This window comes from Physcomitrium patens, chromosome 5 (genome assembly GCF_059467195.1).
Source record: "Physcomitrium patens ecotype Gransden chromosome 5, ASM5946719v1, whole genome shotgun sequence".
Classification (NCBI taxonomy): domain Eukaryota; kingdom Viridiplantae; phylum Streptophyta; class Bryopsida; order Funariales; family Funariaceae; genus Physcomitrium; species Physcomitrium patens.
This window is the reverse complement of record NC_143414.1, coordinates 15,947,594-15,970,126: the sequence shown is the minus strand read 5'-3', so window position 1 is coordinate 15,970,126 and position 22,533 is coordinate 15,947,594. Positions and strand designations below refer to the sequence as shown.

Genomic DNA, 22,533 nt, shown 5'->3' with positions numbered 1-22,533 from the left:
CAGAACTCTATTATTGGGACTAGAGTTGAGGAATCTTCGTAAGCTACAACGCTCACAAATCATGAATGCAGCATCTGTTTGTTGAAGCATTCTATGCAGGGTCGGTTCTGGAGGATTTGCTAATTGGGGTGCTGCCAACTGGATCCCGGGGTGTTTGAGGCCGTAGCGGAGTAGGTACCCAGCTCCTCGATAAACTGGTTCTAGTCCAGAGGTAATCCTGTACCTCGCATTGAAAGCGTAGTCCTTGCTGGACCACGACATTGTCGGTATCAATAATTTGAGCATCGTTCTTTCGGAAATTAAGGGTTGAAAGTTTGAAAATGTTGATGCTAAAGGTTTGACGTTGGGCAGATTATGTCAACGGGGTTGACCTTGGATTAGACTTCGGAGTAATTAAAAATAAGAAAAAAGTGGTTGCTCCCTGATGACGGTGACACGGTTACTCCCTAGTCTTCTCTACTGTGGATTTCTGATCTGGTAAGAATCCATCGACTGGACCAGGAAGGTTCTAGTCGGGATGGCAATCTTCACTAGAAACATGGTTCTTACACCAACTCATGGAGAACTGCGCAAGATGGGCAGCTACCCATTTCTACCGCTTCTCCCAAGCCACCCCTCCTGCTCGATGATCCCCAGCTTGGATGTGACTCTTCTGACTAATTGCTCAAACAGTTGTCGTTGACATTGAAACCTTCAACCTTTGCGTACTGTTGGCACTATTGTGAAGTCAAAATGAGAATGATAAGCAAGCGTCACATGTACTACAAATCGAGAGGACGTGATCCATGACGAGGACTCATGCCGTTGGATTGCAGCTCGACTAAAATAAGGTTTTACAGCCGAATGACTTCAAATTGAACCCAAGAAATAGTGATCGATTCAGCGGAGTATAAGTACGCTGCTAACTTGTGCCCATTTACATTGCTCTTTCAAGCTCACAGCTAGCGCATCAATCAATATTGCGCGGTGACTAGCAATCTCTTAGATCTTTGTGATTTGTCCGGGAGAGAGTGTTTGGAAGGTATGATTTCCTCTCCTAATCTGATCATCGACATTTCCTACGTAGTTTTCAAGTCGTCTTTCATCAAGTTGGACTCAAATGCCTACGTTCCAGATTGGGTCCTTGTTCCTCTCCCGCTTCAATTCCTTCAGTCACGAGTAACATGAAACATGATGGAAGTGCGTCCTTAGATAGAGTTGTCGGAGGTATCACAGATTTTTGAGGTGCTATTTGACGATTGATCATCGGCACTGTCGATAGTCCATTCGATTGTATTCATGACCAAAATGCGGTGACAGAATTGACCGATGTGGTGGTACGGTGGATTTGTGGGGGTAACAGGTTGAGCAGCGATGGCGATCTCCGCAGCGGCGTACACCTTGACGGTGGTGCTTTGCATATGCAGCTTGCAGTTGCTGGTTGCTGGGGGTAATTACCTATTCATCGCTCCCCCATGTCAAGGTTTAGTATTGTGGTATGCATCCAGCCATTTTCTTTGAGTTGGATTGCGAAATGTTTATTGTGGTTAATATCCTCACCGTCGATTGGTGTGGGTGGGCAGCCGGGCCAGAGACGTTGAAATTGACATTCTACGCACACGAGACCCGTGGAGGACCGAATGCGACTCTCTTGCCTGCTGCCGGAACGGGGCAAGGCAACTTCAGCGCGCTTGGATGGGGTAGTTTCATGGTGTTTGACAACAGGTTGAAGGAAGGAGCGGCTGCGGACAGCAAGCTATTGGGCAGAATCACGGGATCCGGAGCACTGACCACCATCGGAGGACTTCCAACCGGAGGTGTACAGGTGACGAGCAAGTTTTGGTTCGGTGAGGGATCGAAGTATCCTGGCTCCAGCTTCACTTTGGTGGGCACCTTGTCTTATGGCCCGGCTCCCTGGGAATTGATCGTTATCGGCGGAACTGGATACTTCCGGGGATTCTCGGGCTACGGACTGTCAGCGCCAGAGAATTCGACTACGGTGCCTCCTCTGTTCGTGTACAAGTGGAATTTTCACCTCACCAAGCATTTTTAAGTGATTGCTTGTTAGGGCGAGGATCAAGAACGTGCAGCTGCGAGCAGAATGTCTCAGCGGCACATCAGTGAGAAACATGTCAAGAGAGGACTGATTTGTTTGAGGTTTGAGTTACGCCACGCCCTTGGCATTTCCCTCTCATCTGAGCTTACGGGGGTGAGGGCCCCTCGTAAAGTATTGATTGCAATAACGCTTTTATGTAAACAGCCTGAGTAAGGTTTTCACATTTTGTGAATAATAAGGAAAATTCCACCAAAATTGGATTTCACCAGAGTTGATTGGTCGTGGTATCGTCTGCCTCCGACCGGGTTTTGGAACGATCCCTACTTTGACGCATATTAAAGGAGTCTCTGGATGTTTCGTATAAAAGTTCTACACTCAAATTCATAACTCGCAGACTTCAGTGGCTCTCCAATGATTTGCCATGGTTGCCTTTGGTGACACGCGTTCTGTGTAAAGGAAAATTACAAAGCGGGAGAAACTTGAGGCCACAAATTGGTAGAATGCAAATCGCACTGTCCACATCACCGTGAGTGAGCGAGTAGTCTCCTGGTTTGCGATTTTATGAATGGACGGACAGATGAAAATCAGATGCAAAGAAAGAGTGAAAGAGCTCATGGTCCCACTCCACCCAAATAGTTCTCATGCACAGATTGAAATATCAGAAGCAGTTCTGGAAGAAGTTTCTGGTGACACTTCAGTTCAGCCATTCTTTTCAGCATCGTCGTCATGGGCACAAATCCTGAGCCTCTGAGATGGAATAGTACCTTTCTATTTCACGAAAAATAGATTTTTAACGATAGGATGGGCTCTCATCTGGATTTCTTGTTGCGTACTCTTCCAACCTCGTGACCACGCAATTTCCCAGTACCAGCACAGTAATTTTAGGGACTGTAGTTTCAGGGACTGGCCACATCGAGGGCATATACAGATTCGAGATAGTGCTGATTGTGTAGAAGTGGGTTGTAGGAATCAGAGGACAATTTGAAGGAATTAGGAGGTCGCTGTGGTCACGAATTTGTTGACAGAAGGTATCGATCTATAAATCTTTTGAAGGTCACAGTCAGCTTTGTTTAACAAGATAAATTGGTTGGCGAGTATTTCCTGCATTAGGGAGAACTTGCAACCTCCCAAGATCATTCAATTTTTAAGTGATTAGCTTCAGATTGTGTCAGTGCTTTAAACGCGGCGATTAGACATGGATCTCTGCTAAGATTAATTTATGTTTGAACTTTATTTGTGTGGAAATTGGCGGATTATCGTTCAAATTTTGTTTGTTAACAGGGGTGAGTTCGGAGGTGGAGGGACTGACAAGCGTACGGGCCGGAGGTGTGGGAGGCTCTGTGTACTAATTGCCTGTGTGCCGGCCATTTGCGCAATTTTGAGGAGCTTGAAGGATCTTGGTAGGTTCCTAATCAGACAAGGCTGGTCGAGCGCGAGGCGAATGCCGATCGAGGCACACATGATGAAGGCGGCAGGCGGTTTGCACTTGGAAATGGGAGCTCGAAACCTTGTTGTGGACAGAACTAGAATTGGCAGGGGCTCTGCATGTTTCACCCATGTCGCAGCTCACTATGCACCTCCTCGTAGCTTGTCCCTAGCAAGTCGGCACAGCGGTTGGTGCCATGGAGACGCGCTTCGAGTTGGTGAAGTTTGCTGGAGCGAATCCGTGCGCCGTCCCTGTGACGTCGCAATTCGAAGTCAGAGCTTGGCGTCTCCTCCAACACAAACTACACAGGTAGTCTCATACTGCTACTACTTTGTCGACATTTCACCCTTTTGCTTCTAAATTCTTGCTTAAATGCCTATCGACGAACACTGAACTTAGTACGTTCCGTTTTCTGTGAGGATGCTTTGGCGATCTATGATGGATGTGTTGACTTAGAGATGCAATTTTGCAGAGAGTTTTCACATTCGGGAAGGGCCGAGGTGAAGGGAACATGGGTATGAAGAAATTGGTGAGTTTTCGAGTTGTGCATTTTGTTGGAGCTTTCTACTCCCCCTTTTCAGTGTTTGTTTTTGGGGGTTTCTTGGATGTGACATTGTCATCTTGAAATCTAACTTCACCATCGCATCGAGATGTCAGCTGGGTGGCAAGGGCGCAAATCTTGCTGAAATGTCAAGCATAGGGCTCTCTGTGCCACCAGGCTTCACAATCACCACCGAAACCTGTCGTGAGTACAACTTGAATGGAAATAAGCTACCGGACGGTCTGTGGGAGGAGGTGCTGGAGGGCTTGCGGGCTGTTGAAGAGGACATAAGTGCCACTCTGGGAGATCCTTCCAAACCCCTTCTCGTTTCCGTCCGCTCAGGGGCCGCTGTAAGTAACACTCTTCATCAGAAACTACTTGTCGAAGCTTGATTTTATGCAGTTGATTAATTCCGACGAGATTTGGAGATCAGTCTTTTCACTTCTTATTTGACGCTTTACAGATTTCAATGCCTGGGATGATGGACACGGTGCTGAACTTGGGATTGAACGACGAGGTGGTTGATGGCCTTTCCGCTCGTAGTGGAGAACGATTCGCTTATGATTCGTATCGACGCTTCATTGATATGTTTGGAGGCGTGGTGAGTGTCGATCCTTGCTATAGAATCTGGATAAAAATTAGGTGTCAGTGTTGTTATTGCATTCGATTGAATTGGATTCCTCAAAGCAGTGGTTTGGATCAGCATGAGGATTTATCGAAGAATTATCTTGTTCCACTTTTGCTGCGTCTACAGGTGATGGGTGTCTCCCACTCCCTTTTTGAGCACGAGCTGGAAAGCCTGAAAACTGCACGTGGAGTGCATAATGACACAGACCTAACGACCCAGGATCTGAAGGAGCTTGTGCAGAAGTATAAAAGCGTCTACCGCAACGCCATTGGCAAAGATTTTCCTACTGGTATAATTTTTCTTTTCTGGTGTTTTAGTAAGTTGCGGTTCAGTTAAGCGCCAAACAAGAGACGAGAGAGCGGGTGGAGGTTAGTGTTGCAATGGCAGCAGAATTGTGCATCTTTTGAAAGGTTTCCCAAATCTTAGAAGGGATTTTTGTTTTTAAACAGATCCTGTTGAGCAGTTGCGACTAGCTGTTATCGCTGTTTTTGAATCATGGAACAGCTCACGAGCTGTGAAGTACCGAAGCATCAACCAGATCACAGACCTCAACGGCACAGCTGTAAATGTCCAAGCCATGGTGTTCGGAAACATGGGAGCTGACTCAGGTACAGGTGTTCTCTTCACTCGCAATCCGAGCACCGGAGAGAAGAAACTATACGGAGAATATCTCATCAATGCCCAGGTTGGTTACGTGCTCTATCTTGGTGGTGCCTGTTACTTGTAACGCAATTCCTAACAGCTCAGATTCCGTGGATCACATACTAGTATGCTTTGACTTATTACCAGTATGACGTTTCGATTCTCCGTGATCATTTGCTCAACCACTGCAAATTGTTTGCTCAATGTGGCCCTACGGACCAATTTGGATTCGTTGTTATGAGCGTGCAGGGTGAGGATGTAGTGGCAGGCATTCGGACTCCCGAAGACATTGACACGATGAAACAAGTACTTCCAGATGCCTACAAGGAGCTTTTTGAGAATTGTGATATATTGGAGGCTCACTACAAGGAGATGATGGTACTTCCTCTAAGTCATTAAACCTGTCCCATGCCTGTTGTGTCTTGTTCTCACTCAAATCGCAAGATTAATTGCCTAACCTAAAACCCATGTGTGCTTGGTTGTAGGATATTGAGTTTACAGTACAAGAGGGCAGGCTCTGGATGCTGCAATGTCGTACGGGGAAGCGCACAGGAGCCGGGGCTGTGAAAATTGCCGTAGATATGGTAAATGAAGGATTGATAGATAAACCGACGGCTGTTAACAGAGTAGAACCTCAACATCTGGACCAGCTCCTACATCCGCAGGTGTAGAATGCATTCTTCGCTGACTTGTTGAATTTTGCCAGCACTGGTCATCTGCTTCATTCTCATAGCCACTTTCATGACATGGAGATTCCTAAGCACAGCGCTAAACTTGAATTTGTGTGGCAATGAGGCAGTTTGAAAATCCAGTACTCTACAAAAGTAAAGTAATCGCCACGGGATTACCTGCGTCTCCTGGAGCTGCTGTCGGCCAACTTGTCTTTTCTGCGGAGGATGCAGAGGCTTGGCATTTGCAGGGCAAAGTGGTTATCCTGGTACAGAATTTGGATATTCTTGAACCTTTCTAACCCATTGAGAGATTTTTTTTCGTGTTTTGTTTTGAATTGGCCTACCTAATCTCCTCAGGCTTGTTTGTTTAGTTTTTTTTTTTTGTGTACGAAGACTTCGTTGTTTAAACCAATTCTGAGACTTGAATCGTTGTTCATGGATTTGGACCATTAAGCAGTTTATTTATATATTTTTTTTCTCTATCTTCTGTCGCCACTGTAGGTACGCAATGAAACTAGCCCAGAAGATGTGGGCGGTATGCACGCTGCTGCTGGAATCTTGACAGCACGTGGGGGGATGACTTCTCACGCAGCCGTTGTTGCTCGAGGCTGGGGCAAGTGTTGCGTCTCTGGCTGCTCTGAAATTCGTGTCGACGAGGCGAACAAGGTTCGTCGTCCTTGCACTTCTTTATCTATCACGTCAGGATAGCATTATGCAAACAAGATTCAAATGCCAAGTCAATCAGTCATGTGATCTAGTAGTACTTATCAAGTCTGAAATTCGTGTTTTCGGGCTTATTGTTCAGAATGTACGCGTAAACGGCCAAACGTTGTACGAGGGCGATTGGATATCACTAAATGGATCTACAGGAGAGGTCATAATGGGCAAGCAGCCACTGGCGCCTCCAGCAATAAGTGGGAATCTCGAAATCTTTATGAGTTGGGTTGATGAATTTCGAAGATTGAAGGTGCAAACAAGAGCAATTGTCACATTGAAACTCTGAGTCATGGTTTGTCATGAGTGCTACATCGCTTTTAGGCCACTTTTGAATTGGGTTGAATTGAATCTATATGTGTCATTGAATCCAAAGTCATACCCTCGTACAACTAGTTGACTGAAGTGGGAGCTGATAAATTGGTGGATGGATTACAGGTGATGGCAAACGCCGACACACCGGAGGATGCTTTGGCTGCTCGGAAAAATGGAGCGGAGGGAATTGGGCTTTGCAGGACAGAGCACATGGTACTGGTTCCGAGATCCCTACTGCGCTCATATTATATTATATTATTTTGATTCTCGATATACATACTTTTTATACTCGAATTTTGCAACAAATGCCAAAACTAAGTCCAGCCGTGGGTGTATTATCAGTTTTTTGCCTCTGACGAGAGGATCAAAGCAGTGCGGCAAATGATCATGGCTTCAACCACTCCGCAACGTCAAGTGGCTCTTGATAAGCTATTACCCTATCAGAGATCTGATTTTGAGGGCATTTTTCGTGTGATGGATGGTAAGTTGGCAGATTTTTATTGTCGAGAACGCTGAGAACTTAGTAACTAATTTTCGTCCATAATGGTGAAGGTTTATTGTAGACGCATCAACGCATAGGTTCACAACATGACCGCCAACACACTGAAAAATCAGCGATAAATCTAACTCCTGCAACGTGTACAGGACTTCCCGTGACAATCCGTTTGTTGGACCCTCCTCTACATGAGTTTCTACCCGAGGGCAATGTGGAAGAAATCGTCGAACAGCTTGCAGAAGCGACCGGAGCATCGGAGGACGACGTTTATTCTCGAATTGAGAAGCTTTCTGAAGTTAATCCAATGCTTGGCTTCCGCGGATGTCGGTGAGAGAAAAAAAAAAAAAAAATTGTGTGTAATGGATATTAACGTATATCACCCTCTACAACAAAGAGTTTAAGATACTCTTGTAGCCTGGATCAAAACATGTGTAGTATTTCAACAGGAAAGAGAATTAGCGTACTTATTTGATCTCGTTGCATTCACTGAAATATTTTATGGCCTTATCTGGATGGGAGAATGAGCACCAATTCATCTCATTTCTGTTGATCTGTAGGTTGGGAATATCGTATCCTGAGTTGTCACAGATGCAAGCTAGAGCAATATTTCAGGCAGCCACAGCAATGGCAAATCAGGGCATCAAGGTCATACCAGAAATCATGGTTCCTCTTGTTGGAACGCCCCAGGTAACAATGCATTGTTGTATGAGAGTAAGCAATCAAAATGCACTATGATGCTGTGAAAAATGCCCTGATATTTTTATATGAAGGATTAACTTGTGGCATGTTATCATTGCAGGAGCTGAAACATCAGGTTGACTTGATCCACGACGTGGCCATGCAAGTCTTCGCCGAGACAGGAATGACTGTAAAATACAAAGTTGGAACCATGATTGAGATTCCTAGAGCAGCTCTTGTGGCAGATGAGGTATGTCCTGTTGTTTCATGAAGTTCGATTCTTTCAGGTAACAGGAATATAATTCGGAACAGGGACATCTAATGTGCTTGTCAATAAGCGCTGTGAAATTTCACGTCAGTGAAACATAAGTGTCATTTCTAGAAGAGGCATCCTGAGTCAGACATATTTAAGTAAATTCTAGCTGTAAAACTTCTCTGGCGCATAGCTTTGGAATTTAATTAAAGACGATGTGAATGGAAATGTCTGAGGCAGTTTCTGGTGTTTTTGGGTTCAGATTGCCGAACACGCCGACTTCTTTTCGTTTGGAACAAACGACTTGACACAGATGACCTTCGGCTACAGCCGGGATGATGTAAGCAAGTTCCTTCCTTCGTATATAGCGAAGGGTATTCTCCAGCATGACCCGTTCGAGGTACCCCTCTTCTGGCTCCACCTCATCTTAAGCAAACTAGACCATAAACATATTTATACTTTCTTCGCAGCTCTCTCCTTTGAGACTACACAGGTTTGACACTCCGCTGTCTTGTAATTGGGTAATCTAGAGTCTTCTCTTCTACATCCTCGATCAGGACGACTTTCTCTTGTTCGACTCTGCATTTGTTCGATTGCACATAATCCTGCAAACATTTTGCTTCACGTAGTAAAAGCACAACACTCTTTGGGCATATTAGGTGCTGGATCAACGGGGCGTTGGACAACTGATCGTCATAGCCAAGGACCGAGGTCGTCAATCACGGCCAGACCTGAAGGTAAACACTACACTGATTAGTTCATTAGTCTGAAGTGGAATGGCGTAGGATACTTTGTTGAACGAACGAGGAAGGTGTTTCAAGAGGATATATAGACAGAAATTTCCTACTTCAAGTTTATGATCAATCATCGACATAGACATTCCTGATTTTCTGAATCCTTGTGAGTACAATAGTATCGAGTGGCATCACTCAAACTTCAAACTTACGGTTAAGGTTAGAGCATTTCACCAGAAGATGTAGCCCTAAGTTTAGACCTGAATATATTTTCTTACTTGAAGGTCGGAGTTTGTGGTGAGCATGGAGGTGAACCGCTATCTGTGGAGTTTTTCGCCAAGATTGGGCTAGACTATGTATCCTGCTCTCCATTCAGGTAACTCGTTATGTGCAACACCCACTCATTTTGTTGGTTTCGCAACGGAGTCATTCGAAGACCATTGTCACTTCTATCGTTTTTAGTATGGAAATCACCGCCTATGTCAGCTAGTCTTGGATAAACCATATTCATTCCACGGAGGAAATGTTTGATTTGCTGGCAGGGTGCCTATAGCCAGGTTGGCAGCAGCACAAGCGGCGACAAAACTGTGAATGTTGTGAGCGTGGTTGAAGGTCAAAGTGAAGGGATGTTTGAGGCTATCACATCAATCTAAGAAATGTAAAAATCTTGAATGTTTTATTTTATATCAAAAAAATTAAATATGTAAATTTTTAAAACTTATTTGGCAATCAATTGTAAATATTTGTCATTTCTAAGCATGGATGTGGTACTTATCTTAAGTAAAGTAAAGAAGTATATTGCTAAAGATTGTAAATAATGTATTCTATTTGTCTGTATATATAAAAAAAGAACTTTTAAGAAGTTGCAATAATATAGTATAACTAATATTAGGGCTTATAATCTTTTGAGTGTACTTCTTCATTAATTTTATAATTTTGTTTAGCAAAATAATAATTAGAACTCTTGTATTTATCAAAATAATTTTGTAAATCCAAAATAAAATTTGTAATGTAAGATTAGAGATATAATTATTGTCAATTTTTTCTTATGACTTCGACACTTTTATTCTACAAAACATTATTAGCTTTAGCAAAAAAATATCTATGTTATTCAAGTCTAAAGATAAGTTCAATTCAATTGTAGAAGTTTTTTAAAAAAACAAATTAAATAGCTTATAATTATGTTTTTTAAAGTAAGTTCAATAATATATTATTACTTAAATATGATTTAATTACATATATACATATATATATATATATATATATATATATGTATATAATCTTAAATTTTATTAAAAAAATCTCTAGAATATCAATAATATTTCCGTAACTAATATTAAAGCACATTATTAATATTCTTAAGTAAGATGTTAGAATAAATAAAAATTATCTTATTGAATTTTTTAAAAAATAATTGTTATATATTTATTAAATTATATAATAAAAATTTTATATTAGATTATAATAAATTATTATAAAATCTAACCATTTCTATTACTTTCTAGTCTTATTTTTTTTAATATAACTATTTAATGTAACTAAAAATCTATTTTTTTACTAATTTCGTCTTTCAAATTTATAAAAAGTATAAATATTCAAAAGGCTTTTATAATCACAATTTTTTAGTTTATTTAAGTATACCATTATATATATATATATATATATATATATATAAATTCCATCATTTATAAAAGAATTTAAATTAAAAATGTTAATATATAATATTTTTTTGTAATAAATACATACATATATATATATATATATATATATAGGCATCAAATTTAGGTAATATATTTTATAAGATATGTGAAATAAATAAAAACAATCTAATAAATATAAATATTAACTATAAATAATAATAATCTTAAATTGATTATAAATTTTATCTTGTTTTTAAAGATTATATATATATATATATATATATATATAATATTTTTCTTTGTATCAAAATTTTATTTTATATCTAATTTCTACAATACTATGAATTATTATAAATTTTTACTTTTATAATTTATAAAATTGAATGCATATTATTAAATTCATTTTTTGATTGAATATACTATATTCTATTAGTGTTTTTAACTTTTTCATATTCTTTAATAAGAAGAAATATGTTGCAATATCTTAAATTTTAAGAATCTAACAATATTTTTGGAAGAAAAGTCTAAATTTAATAAACCAAAAATAATACTAAAAAAATAGAAAAAAAATATGAATGAACCTTGCTTAATTTATAACCTTTATGGATTAAAATTTTATAAATTTTGCAAGGTTTAATAATATATATAAGGTCATGTTAGGATTAACATGTCTACCAAAAGGAAAGACATAGTAGTCAAAATATAGAGGTGGACTTAGTTTTATTTATTGGAGGAGGAAAGGATTCAAGTTGGTAGGATGTATATTTGATTTGTTCTGATCTTTTTAAGTTGAGTGAGGCTATTGAAAGGTTGAAGATAGAGAATTCAAAATTTTATATAGTAAAAAAATGAATAAAGCTTGGAATATATTATAAATAAGAAGATTGTGAATATGTAATAAAAGGATTTTGAAGAGCAAAACATAAAAGCTTTAGATTGTATCAAAGAATTATTTAGTCTCTGGAAAGATAAAGCATTATGCAAAAGCGCTAAGATAGGTGAAAAATAAAGTGAGGTAATTATGAGCTGGATGTGGAATTTTACTTTCCAAGATAGATTTTGAGTGGAAGAATCTATTATTGATTTGGACATACTTTTGAATGAAGAAAAATTAGTTCTTATACTACGACTGGCAATGATAGCTATAATATATACTTTTGAATAGAAAGTGCTAGAAGAATTGATGAAACTTAATTTTGCTTTATGTTGTACAAATTTTGTTTCAAAGAGAGTTTTTGTAAAAATATTTTTGGATAGAGAATATGTAGGAATATAATCTAAATTAATTTCTTTAGATGTTACTATTTCTCTTATAAAATGATGGTATACTTCTATGTCTTTGTTCTTGCATGTCATATAAGATTTAAACTAGTTTAATTGCTAACTATTCATCACATTGTAAGAATAGGGAGTAATGATTTTGCATATCTAATTTAATGTCTTTACTATTATTGTTAAGGAATAATGAAAGAGAAAATTCATGTAGCAATCTAATTTTGGTAAGTAATCTCTTAAGCCATATTGCCTTAAATGTCTTTGTAGAAGGGTTCATGTATTTTGATTTAGTAGAAGGCTTTGCAATAGTCTATTGTCTTTTACTTTGCTAAGGATTAACTACTCAACGTAATATATAGCAATATCTATATGTAGTTTTTCTTCTTTGTGGACATGAGGAACAATTTAAGTTCATGTAGCCATGTATGTTATAAGAAGTATTGTATTGATAGAATAGGCCAAAATCAACTATAATTTTGGTGTATCTTAAGATGTATCAAATTGCTTCTAGATGGAGATTTTGAGGTTTTGACAAAAATCTTAATATTTTGTTTATTGCAAATATGAGGTAAGATTTGGTGGGTTATTGATGGAGATCCAATATTTGTGAAAAATATTAAGCTTGGAAGTAAGGATATATATTTCTTTTTTGATTTATTCATACCAAATTTATTTATGATATCAAAAGAATATTGGTATTGTGATATAAAGATGCTTGAGGAAAAATACATGAATTTTGCACTAAAATATTTGAAAATACATCATAGATTTGTTATGTCAAATTCCTTGTGCAATTTTTATTTTAGCTAAGATATAGTATTCAAATTTCTTCTTGTTTAGAATAGGTCGTCTATACAAACAACTACTATAGTGTTGTTGTTTTCCTTGTCAATATAATATAGATTGATATTGCTTACAGTGCAAGTTATACTAAATGATTGTAAAAAATTATTTATGCAATCATACTACACAAGTGGACTTTGTTTTAGACTATATAGGACAAATTTTTATTTGCATATTAGATGATCTTTCTCTCATTGTAAGAAACCTAGATTTTATTTCATGTCTATCTTGTCTATGGAATGACCATTAAAGAAGGCTATTTTAACATCTAGGTGATGGATAGAATGTCGTTTAGATGTTGTTATAGCTATAAGAGTTTTAATAATTGACCATTTTATCATTGGTGCAAAAAATTCATCAAAATCCACATCATATTTTTGTTCATATCCTCGTACAATAAGTCTTACTTTGTAGCATGGAGGATGTTCGTTTATACCAGGTTTAAGTTTAAACACCCACTAGACACAAATGATGCATCCTTTTAAAGAAAAAGGCTATCAGATTCCAAGTTTTATTTTTAGCTATAGATTCTAGTTCTTGTATCATTGATATGTGCTAATTGAAATTTTATAAGACAATTTAATAGAAAGATTGTCTTTTTTTATATATTTTATTTTTGCCATGCATATATTGAAATCTTTTGTAGTAATACTTAAGAAATAGCTATCAAGTGTGACATTTAGTCTTCAAAATTGGAAAGAGCATCTTCAAAGTAATTATTGTAGTGAATTATTTTGTTCATGATTATTATCTTGCTAATTTGTGGGCTCTTGCATAGGTATATGTGAGTTTAATTGACATAAATTATCTATTGGTAAGATAAAAGAGGATATCATAGGTAGTTGAGGTACAAAAGTAGTGATAGAAAGTGGATAAGATGTAAAACTTACATAAGTTTGAAAATCAAGAAATTTTTTTAGAATATCAACTAAGTAAGAATTGTCTACTATAGAAATTTCAATTTCATCTTCATCAAAGTAAACATCTTTGGAGATCAAGATTTTGTTGTTCGTATAGTTAAAGCACATGTAGGCTTTTGATTCATCATCATATCCTACTAATATGTTATATCAATCTTTAAGTTGTAGTTTGTATCTATTTTTTGGATGCAAGTACAATAAGTAGCCAAAAATTTAAAGATGAGAGATGTCAAGTTTCTTACTTAAGAATAATTTTAAAAAAATAATAGAATAGAGATACCAATGTAGAATTTGATTGGAGATATAGTTTGTAGTTTGAATGGCTTTTTTCCATAGATAAGTTAGCACTTTTTTTCTAAATATTAAATTTCTTATTTTTTTCATGTGTACGAATTTTTGCATTCAACTAATCTATTTTGTTATGACATTCTTGTAGTTGTAAGTTGTCTTTAAATTTTATTATTTAAATAATAGATTTTAAATTTTTTATAGAAGTATTTATCTTTGTAATTTGTTTTGAGAAATGATATTTTTAAGCTTGTTTGATTTTTTATCATAACTCTAAAAAATTTGAAAGTACTAAATTTTTTTTTTTTTTTGATAAAAAGTATATCTAAGATCATCTTAAGTAAATATCAATGAAAGTAATGAAATAACAAGAGTTGATCAGAGATTTATTTGGAAAGGGTCCACAAAGATTAGAGTATAATAATTTAAGTAATTAAATTATTGATATAAGACTTATATTATGAATAGGATAGCAATGATGTTTCTCTAAAATACAAGATTGGCAATTTGTCTATATGAGAAGTAAATCCTATATATCATAATGAAAAAATCAAGCAATTTTGAAGTCCAAAAAAGATGTAATATCCAAAATCAATTGATTTTCTAATTGATAAAAGATTTTTTATTATACTAGATACATAATAAAGTTAATAAAAAGATTTTTTTTTTCTAGTTTAACAATTCTTTGTCTAATAATTGAAAAAGAAATTCTTTATATAGTAGTTATAATAGAATAGGTCCATCTATTAAGTTCGTTAAAAGATGCATATTGCCTTTAAAAAGAGCGCTTGCTCTTTAGTCTATTATTCAATCTTCAGTGCATTTTAACCTAATAGCTTTTGTTGTAAAAATTTCTAATACTTTGTCTAGAGTTGCATCATTGTAAGATGATTTGTGGTGCTCCTAAAAAGTAACTTTTGTCGAATTATTTGAATTTTTTTGATGCCATTGTAATGCACTAGACTCTAATCTAGCTTTAAGTTCTCTAACCTTGTTACAAAGTTGTTTGAGCTTATAATTATTAGTCCATTGAAACTAACTATTGTATTTGTTGCATGTACTTTTCTTAAACTTATTAGAGTTTAAATTACAGTTTTGAAATTAATTATATTGTGGTTTGGATTATTGACTTAGATAGTTTGAGTACTAATTTGAGTAATTTTTTTTTATTATTATTATTGATTATTGAATTATCCATGAATATTGATGGAATTGAACCTTGATATGTATAGAACTTCATGATGTGCTGCTAGAATGTCTTTGGTGTCTTCTTTTGCTTTAATTTTAAATTGCATTCCATCTTCTTGTAGAAATAAGTTTTTGAGTTTATTGAAAGAAGGTATATTTTATCTTCTCAAGCTCATTTACTTAAAGACCTCCCAACTAATAAAAATACTTATAGTTAATATGTCAATTAATTCTTTGTTTAGGATGATGATCTCTATATGTCAAGCACAAGAACATAATAAAGAAAAATAAACAAGTAAAAATTCTTTCAAAGAAAGATGACAAAATATAAATAACTTGATATGTATATTATAAAAGAAATTGGAATGGCTATTACCAAAATACAAGAAAACTAGAGACCCTTGAAACTAGACTGGAAGCAAGAATGGAGTTGACAAGAGTGAAGAAGGCTTCACTCTTATCTCTATATATACTATCTAACTAGGGGCTACATGGCAACATTGTATAGGACCTCCAATATGTGTTGACTTTGTAGGACACATACCTTGACTTACAAGGCAAGTTTTTCTATGTGTGGGTCACATAGTTAGCTTGATCTTCAAGCTAACAATATATGTGGTACATGGCCAACTTGTTGACCACGTTTCTAATCCAAAAAATCAATTAAAGACACCTATGAAGTCAAAGCAATGTCTATGAAGCTTCTAGAAAGCTTCCATATCAAATACTTTAGAATTAACTTACTTTTACCTACTTGTATATGTAATTACTGGCTTAAATGAGTATGTATGTGACATTACCCTCCCTTCTAGGAACGAGTTCCACAAGGAGAGGTCATCATATGTTGAGGAAATCTATGATGTGACAAATTATTTTTGCCACATACTTTGATCTTTGTTCTCTTCGAAGATGATTGATAGGGCCTCTCAACCATCAATAGTGTTCCATACCAGGGTGGGAAGACCACCCAATTATTTGATCATTATTGAGGCCTTCATAACTTCGTTCGAATAGAACATTTGGAATACCATCAGGAGTTGTTCCTACCTCTAGTAAAATCACCAAACATCGGGAGTTCCTTCCCAAGTCATGATACTAAAAGCGTTGTATCTCGCCATCTATTCAAGGAAAAATATGTCATTCTTGAAGATCTTCATCTCGATTGAGTCGTCTTGAAGGTTGTAACAATTATAATGTCTTATCTGGCAAGTCAACAAATAAAGGCTCTTGAGTCAAATCCACTAGTTGTTGATTCTCCATCTCCTGAGCGTCACAACAACAAAGAAGCTACAAACAAGGATTGAAAGTAGAATGATATCTTGCCTAGATCTTGTTTCTTTTATAAAGAAGGTTTTTATCTTAATTTTGATAGATGTCATCGATGAAAAGCCTCCACCGCCTTTACTGCATTTACAAGATTTTTTATTGGCTCTCATGTGCGTTCACTAATATCATGTCTGCACCAATGGATAAGATATTCTAATTTATTTCGGTGCCGCCTTGAATCTAAAACTTCTTCTACTTCAAACTCTTAATTATTGTCCACTTTTATAGAAGGAAGTGGAGCTTGTCATCTTTTTGGTATATCCATTGTATTGTATGGTTTAAGAAAAGACACGTGGAATACTGGATGGATTTTCATTGACTCCAATAGATATAAACAATATGCAATTGGATTGATTTGTGCAGAAATAGAAAATGGTCCAAGCCTTCAATAGTCCAACTTATCACAAGGATGAGTGGTCTTGATATTGCAATGAAGTAGCCACATCTTATCACCTAAGTGGAATGGTGGTTGTTCGTTTCGATAGACATCCGCATTGACCTTTTATTGTTCTTGAGCTTCTTTTAATTGCGCCTTCATCGTTGTATGTAGCTTTGATAAATGAATCGCCAAATCTTTTGCAGCGGGATTATCAACTTTTGAAAAGTCAAAAGTATATTTGTCATGGATGATAACCATAATTAGTAAAGAAACGTATTTGTTTTATAGAAGAATGTACTATATTATTGTAAGCAAACTCTGACAATGGCAAAAGAGTTGTCCAATCATCTTATTGGTAGTTAATAGTACATCTTAAATATTGCTCCAAATCTTGATTAACATACTCCGTTTGTCCATCAATGTGAGGATGGAATGTCGAAAATAGTTTTATATCCACTTTTAGAAACTTGAAAAGAGTCCACCAAAATCTTGATACAAATTGAGTTCTCCTATCTGATATAATATCTTTGGGTAATCCATGATAGCGATAGATATTGTTAAGAAAGAGCTTAGCTATTTCTTCACCCGTAATAGATTTTTTATATGGTACAAAATGTACCATCTTAGTAAAATAATCTACTATAACAAATATAGAGTCATAAGAACTTAACATTAGAAGATCCATGATAAAGTCCATAGAAACAAAAGACCATGGTTGTTCTGGAATGGGTAATGGCTGAAGAAGTCCAAAAGATCAATGACGAGGAGTTTTTGATCTTGAGCAAACATCACATGATTGTACAAAATCTTTGACTGCCTTCCACATTGGACGCCACCAAAAATCCCTAGATATCAGCTCCAAAGTCCTATTCTATCCAAAATGTTCTACTGCTGGAAAGTCATAACGAGCTTGAAGAACACGTAAATATGCTTCACCTTCTGGAACATATAGGCATCCTTTGAAATAGAGTAGGTTATTCTTGAACTCGAATTTAGAGGGATTATGAGATTTAGAAGAATTATTCTTAATATCATGAACAAGAGGGACTGAAGACATACTTAACTAGACTTGCTTGTAAAAAGTTAAATCAACAGTCAATGTTGATTTTATTGCTCAAAGATGAAATTGCTCCAACTTCAAGAGAACCATTCTTTGTTGCTCAAAAGTTACATCTCCTTCTTTTGGTGCAAGATAAGAACGTCTAAACAAGGCATCAGACAATCCTTATTATTTTTCTATCCGATAAGTGATGATGAACTCGAATCTTGATAAAGACATGCTCTAACAAGCTTGACGACAATTTAATACGCGTGTTGACATGAAATACTTGAGGTTCTTGTGATCCGTATACATAGTGACTAGACTAGAAGCGCCTTCTAGATAATGATGCCATTCTTGAAAAGAATCCACAATTACAAGAAGTTTTTTGTCGTAGATCTCATAATTGATTTCTACTACTGAGAATTTTCTTGAATGAAAGGCTATTGGATGAAGTTTGTCATCTGTTTCCATTTGTAACAAAACTGCATCCATCGCAAAGTCTGATGCATTTGTTTCTATAAAGAACGCTTTGAAAAAATCAACACGATATAAGATTGGTGTAAAAATAAATGCTGTCTTCAAAGATTCAAAAGCAACTTCCGCTTCTTGATTCCATTGGAGTTTGTCTTTACAAGTCAAATGTGTGAGTAGAGCTGTAATATCAGAAAAGTCTTTGATGAAGATCCGATAGTAGTTGATAAATCTCAAATAGTATTGAACATCTCTTACCATTTTTGAGATCTTCTAATCTATAATAGTTTGAACTTTCTTAAGATCCATCATCACTCCATCATTTGAAATGATGTAACCTAAGAAATTGACTTGAATAGTGTGGAATACACACTTTTCTATCTTGGCATAGAGTCTCGCATCTCTTAATTTTTGTAAGACATGACGAACATGAAGTTCATGTTCTTCTAGATTCTTAGAATAGATCAACATGTTGTTTAGATAATAGACCACAAAATCGTCCAAATACTCTCAAAAACCATCATTCATTAAATGTTGAAAAGTTGTTACTGCATTTATAAGTCCAAAAGGCATGACGTTGTATTCAAAATGTCCATACCTAGTTCGAAACGTAATCTTCCATTCATCTCCTTCTTTCATGCGTACTAAATTGTATGCTCTCCGGAGATCTATTTTTGTATAGATCTTAGCTTGATTCAGCTGATCAAGAAGTCCACATATTAAAGGTAGTAGATACCCGTTCTTGATGGTAAGCTTGTTGAGTCCTCGATAATCAACACACATCTGCAATGATTCATCTTTTTTCTTCACAAATAGAATTGGAACTCCTGCCGAAGATTTAGAATGGCGTATGAAATTCTTGGCTAGATTTTCTTCAATATACTCTTTGAATTCAGTCAACTCATTTTATAATAAACTGTAGATTGGTCCAAATGGCGGTTGTGCTCCTTCTTGAAGATCTATTGAGCAATCATAGGGACGATGTTTTGAGAGTATATTCGCATTCTTTTTTTCAAATACATCTTGAAATTCTTGATATTGGCTTGGAATGCCACTTGAAGTCTTTTCACCAGTAAGAACAGGTGTGGCATAAATAATATATGGTGATTTTTTCATAGCAGCATGCAAGAAAGCTTTTGCACCTATAAACATAGATTTAATTGAACTAGACTTATGACTCTCTACTTGATTAACTACACTAGTAGTTATATTTTTATAGAAAGTAAGAGTTCAAGAAATCCAATCTATTTGAGGGTTATATTTTTTTAACCATGATAAACCTAAAATGACTAGATTAGACGGAGATTTAATGATATTAAATACTACAAAACTATTATAACCATTTATTACTACTATAGGAAGGGTTTTGTGAATAATATCTCTAGAAGATAATGAACGACCCTCTACGACTTTTACATGAACAAGTTTAGTTTTCTTTATTAAAGATATGCTATGTCTTTTAGTAAATTCTTCATCTAAAAAACATATTGAGGCTCCTAAATCTAACAAGGCATAGGCTTTGTAATGTTTAGGTCCTAAAATTATATTTAATGTAAAATAAGGAGAAGATTCTGAGGAGAGAATAGGACCTTTACAAGATGTTGTGCAAGGTTCGAGCCGCACAGTTCCTATTGTAGCTAGACAACTCATTTTCTGACATATTGTCTTCTTTGATAGCCATATTCTTCATTTTGTGGTTACATCGTTTCTTTGGACAATGTTGAGCAGTGTGTTTTGATTCTCCACAATATAAACATAATCCTTCTTGACGATGACAAGTCTTTTCTTGTTTAATAAGAGGTTTGAAACGTACTACATCAATTTATATATCCTCTACTTCCGAATGTTTGTATTCAAGAGATGTTGGTGTTGCTATTGAATTATAGTTACGTTGAGGTCCACTTATACGGTTTTCAGATCGGAATTCAAAAAGGTGATTGTCGCACTTCACAGCAAAGTCAATTGCTTGATTCAATGTTTGAGGATCAGGTAAGTTGAGCATTAATTTTTTTTACCTCATATTGTAATCCATAGAGAAATTGGTTAATAAATGCAGCATCATCCCACTTGATATCAGTTGCAAGTTGTCAAAATTCTAAAGCATACAACGTTATTGATCGATTGCCTTGTCGTAAAATATGGATCTTATTGGTTACAAAATGAATTGCATCATGTTCTTCATACATGGATAGAAACTCCACCAAAAAAATCTCTAGATTATGCAATATTGAATCTCATCATTCAAGAAAAGATGAAAACCACGATAGTGCTGAACTTGAAAGAAGTGTACCAATGAATCTAACTTGTGATCCTAGAGTTGCATAGCTTTGGGGTTGAAGTTCAATCACAAGTTGCACTTGATTGATAAATCCTCAAAACTTGGATTTGGTGTTATCAAACTTCTCATGTAGGACAATTTTTGGTTCTCTAACACTAGAAGGACGTTCCACCATAAAAGAAGGGACATGATTTAGAGCAAATGTTGAAGCAGCTCCAATCATTTCTATATTTTCACTTCCTGCCAATCTTGTTGCTCTTTGTAGTGGTAAATTGAGTTGATGCATCGCAAGCATTAACTCTCTCAATTGTTCTTATATTTGTGTTATTGTACTCTTTATTTCAGCAAGTTTTGCCATGATAACACTTAGAAAAGAGAAGAATTCTAATATCGCTCAAGACAAATAGAAGAGAGGACTTCAGAACAAAGAAAATATTAAGGACAATATCAGTTTAGAAGAGGGCAACTTCTAATATGCTTATGTCTTATAAAAAAAAAAGGGATAATCCACTCTTAATTAAGATTAGACAAAGCTTTGATATTGTAGGTGTACTCTTGTCAATCTGTCAAGGACAAGAACATAATAAAGAAAAATAAACAAGTGAGACTTCTTTCAAAGAAAGATGACAAAATAGAAATAACTTGATATGTATATTATAAAAAAAACTAGAATGGCTATTGCCAAAATACAAGAAAACTAGAGATCCTTGAAACTAGACTGGAAGCAAGAATGGAGTTGACAAGAGTGAAGAAGGCTTCACCCTTGTCTCTATACATACTATCTAACTAGGGGCTATGTGGCGACGTTCTATAGGACCTCCAATATGTGTTGACTTTGTAGGATACATGCCTTGACTTACAAGGTAAGTTTTTCTACATGTGGGCCACATAATTAGCTTGGTCTTCAAGCTAACAACATATGTGGTACATGGCCAACTTGTTGACCACGTTTCTAATCCAAAAAGATTCAACTATAATTCCTCTCACTCTTGAATATCTAAATGTAAATGCAATGGTAGAATTGACAATGCACCACAACTTCTTCTCTTATAAGAGTGTCTTGAGCTTGTAGAACTAGATGGTACAGTTGGAGGCTCCTTGCAACTTTCAATTTTCAAGTACATCCCTGTTAATGAGAATAGATTCTATAATGAAGGCAAAAAGGTTAAGGAAATGGAGACTCTAAGACCTAAACTCTAAATCCTTAGGTCAAGAAGATTGGAGGACTAATAAAGGGAAAAGAACCTAAAGACGTTCTAATACCATGTTACAATCAGCCATATGTTGATGCATGTATTGATAATAATATTGAAGTAACATTACAACATGGAAGAGATGTCTTTCCAACTAGTGCAAGGGTGCTAATGTAATCATGGTATGCCAATTTCTAAACCAATCAAGAGAGTTTTATTCTCTATGGATGACTACGTGGATGATATGTCATCCATGACGAGAGATGTCAATATGTTGATGGCTACTGAATCCACAGATGGGTATCAGAATCTGTGTGGATTCTTCTGACCTGTGGCGTTCACAGGGAGCTAGTGTTCGATCACAGAGTGAGAAGCTGTCGATCGGCCCAGAGAGTGTGAATCTGGTGAGATAAGACCGTATGGTGCTCGTCATCGACACTGAAAGGTGATGTGGTCGGTCTTGCTTGATACGGACGATTCGATCTCGGAGGACAAGGAGTCCGGACCCAGATCAGCCAGCCAGCTACCGTCTTTTCTTTGCTTGCAATACTTGGATC

General features: G+C 36.2%; 2 protein-coding genes across 2 annotated transcripts; both read left to right on the top strand.

The window, feature by feature from the left end:
- The first annotated feature begins 929 nt into the window (after nucleotides 1-929).
- On the top strand, nucleotides 930-2,305 carry LOC112282276 (dirigent protein 11). The gene is made up of 3 exons (XM_024519704.3): nucleotides 930-1,021; nucleotides 1,343-1,429; nucleotides 1,563-2,305. The coding sequence occupies exons 2-3, from the start codon at nucleotides 1,354-1,356 to the stop codon at nucleotides 2,030-2,032; spliced, it is 546 nt and encodes a 181-aa protein (XP_024375472.1). The 5' UTR covers nucleotides 930-1,021; nucleotides 1,343-1,353; the 3' UTR covers nucleotides 2,033-2,305.
- Nucleotides 2,306-2,996: 691 nt separating this feature from the next.
- LOC112282274 (pyruvate, phosphate dikinase 2) lies at nucleotides 2,997-9,862 on the top strand. Its single transcript, XM_024519703.3, has 21 exons — nucleotides 2,997-3,063; nucleotides 3,317-3,770; nucleotides 3,934-3,990; nucleotides 4,119-4,352; nucleotides 4,466-4,603; nucleotides 4,757-4,919; nucleotides 5,080-5,315; nucleotides 5,522-5,650; nucleotides 5,758-5,937; nucleotides 6,072-6,209; nucleotides 6,445-6,609; nucleotides 6,749-6,910; nucleotides 7,096-7,185; nucleotides 7,315-7,453; nucleotides 7,618-7,795; nucleotides 8,026-8,155; nucleotides 8,268-8,396; nucleotides 8,662-8,799; nucleotides 9,059-9,136; nucleotides 9,418-9,509; nucleotides 9,676-9,862. Exons 2-21 carry the CDS (start codon nucleotides 3,477-3,479, stop codon nucleotides 9,722-9,724), a joined length of 2,919 nt encoding a protein of 972 aa, XP_024375471.1. The 5' UTR covers nucleotides 2,997-3,063; nucleotides 3,317-3,476; the 3' UTR covers nucleotides 9,725-9,862.
- Nucleotides 9,863-22,533: the final 12,671 nt, after the last annotated feature.

What these genes read in the sequence shown, in the direction of transcription:
- LOC112282276 (XM_024519704.3), top strand. Translation starts at nt 1,354, where the DNA reads ATGGCGATCTCCGCAGCGGCGTACACCTTGACGGTGGTGCTTTGCATA. An exon ending in GCAGTTGCTGGTTGCTGGGG is followed by an intron (nt 1,430 to 1,562) that starts GTAATTACCTAT and finishes GTGGGTGGGCAG; the next exon opens with CCGGGCCAGAGACGTTGAAA.
- LOC112282274 (XM_024519703.3), top strand. Translation starts at nt 3,477, where the DNA reads ATGCCGATCGAGGCACACATGATGAAGGCGGCAGGCGGTTTGCACTTG. An exon ending in AGGGCAAAGTGGTTATCCTG is followed by an intron (nt 6,210 to 6,444) that starts GTACAGAATTTG and finishes TCGCCACTGTAG; the next exon opens with GTACGCAATGAAACTAGCCC. An exon ending in ATGAATTTCGAAGATTGAAG is followed by an intron (nt 6,911 to 7,095) that starts GTGCAAACAAGA and finishes GATGGATTACAG; the next exon opens with GTGATGGCAAACGCCGACAC.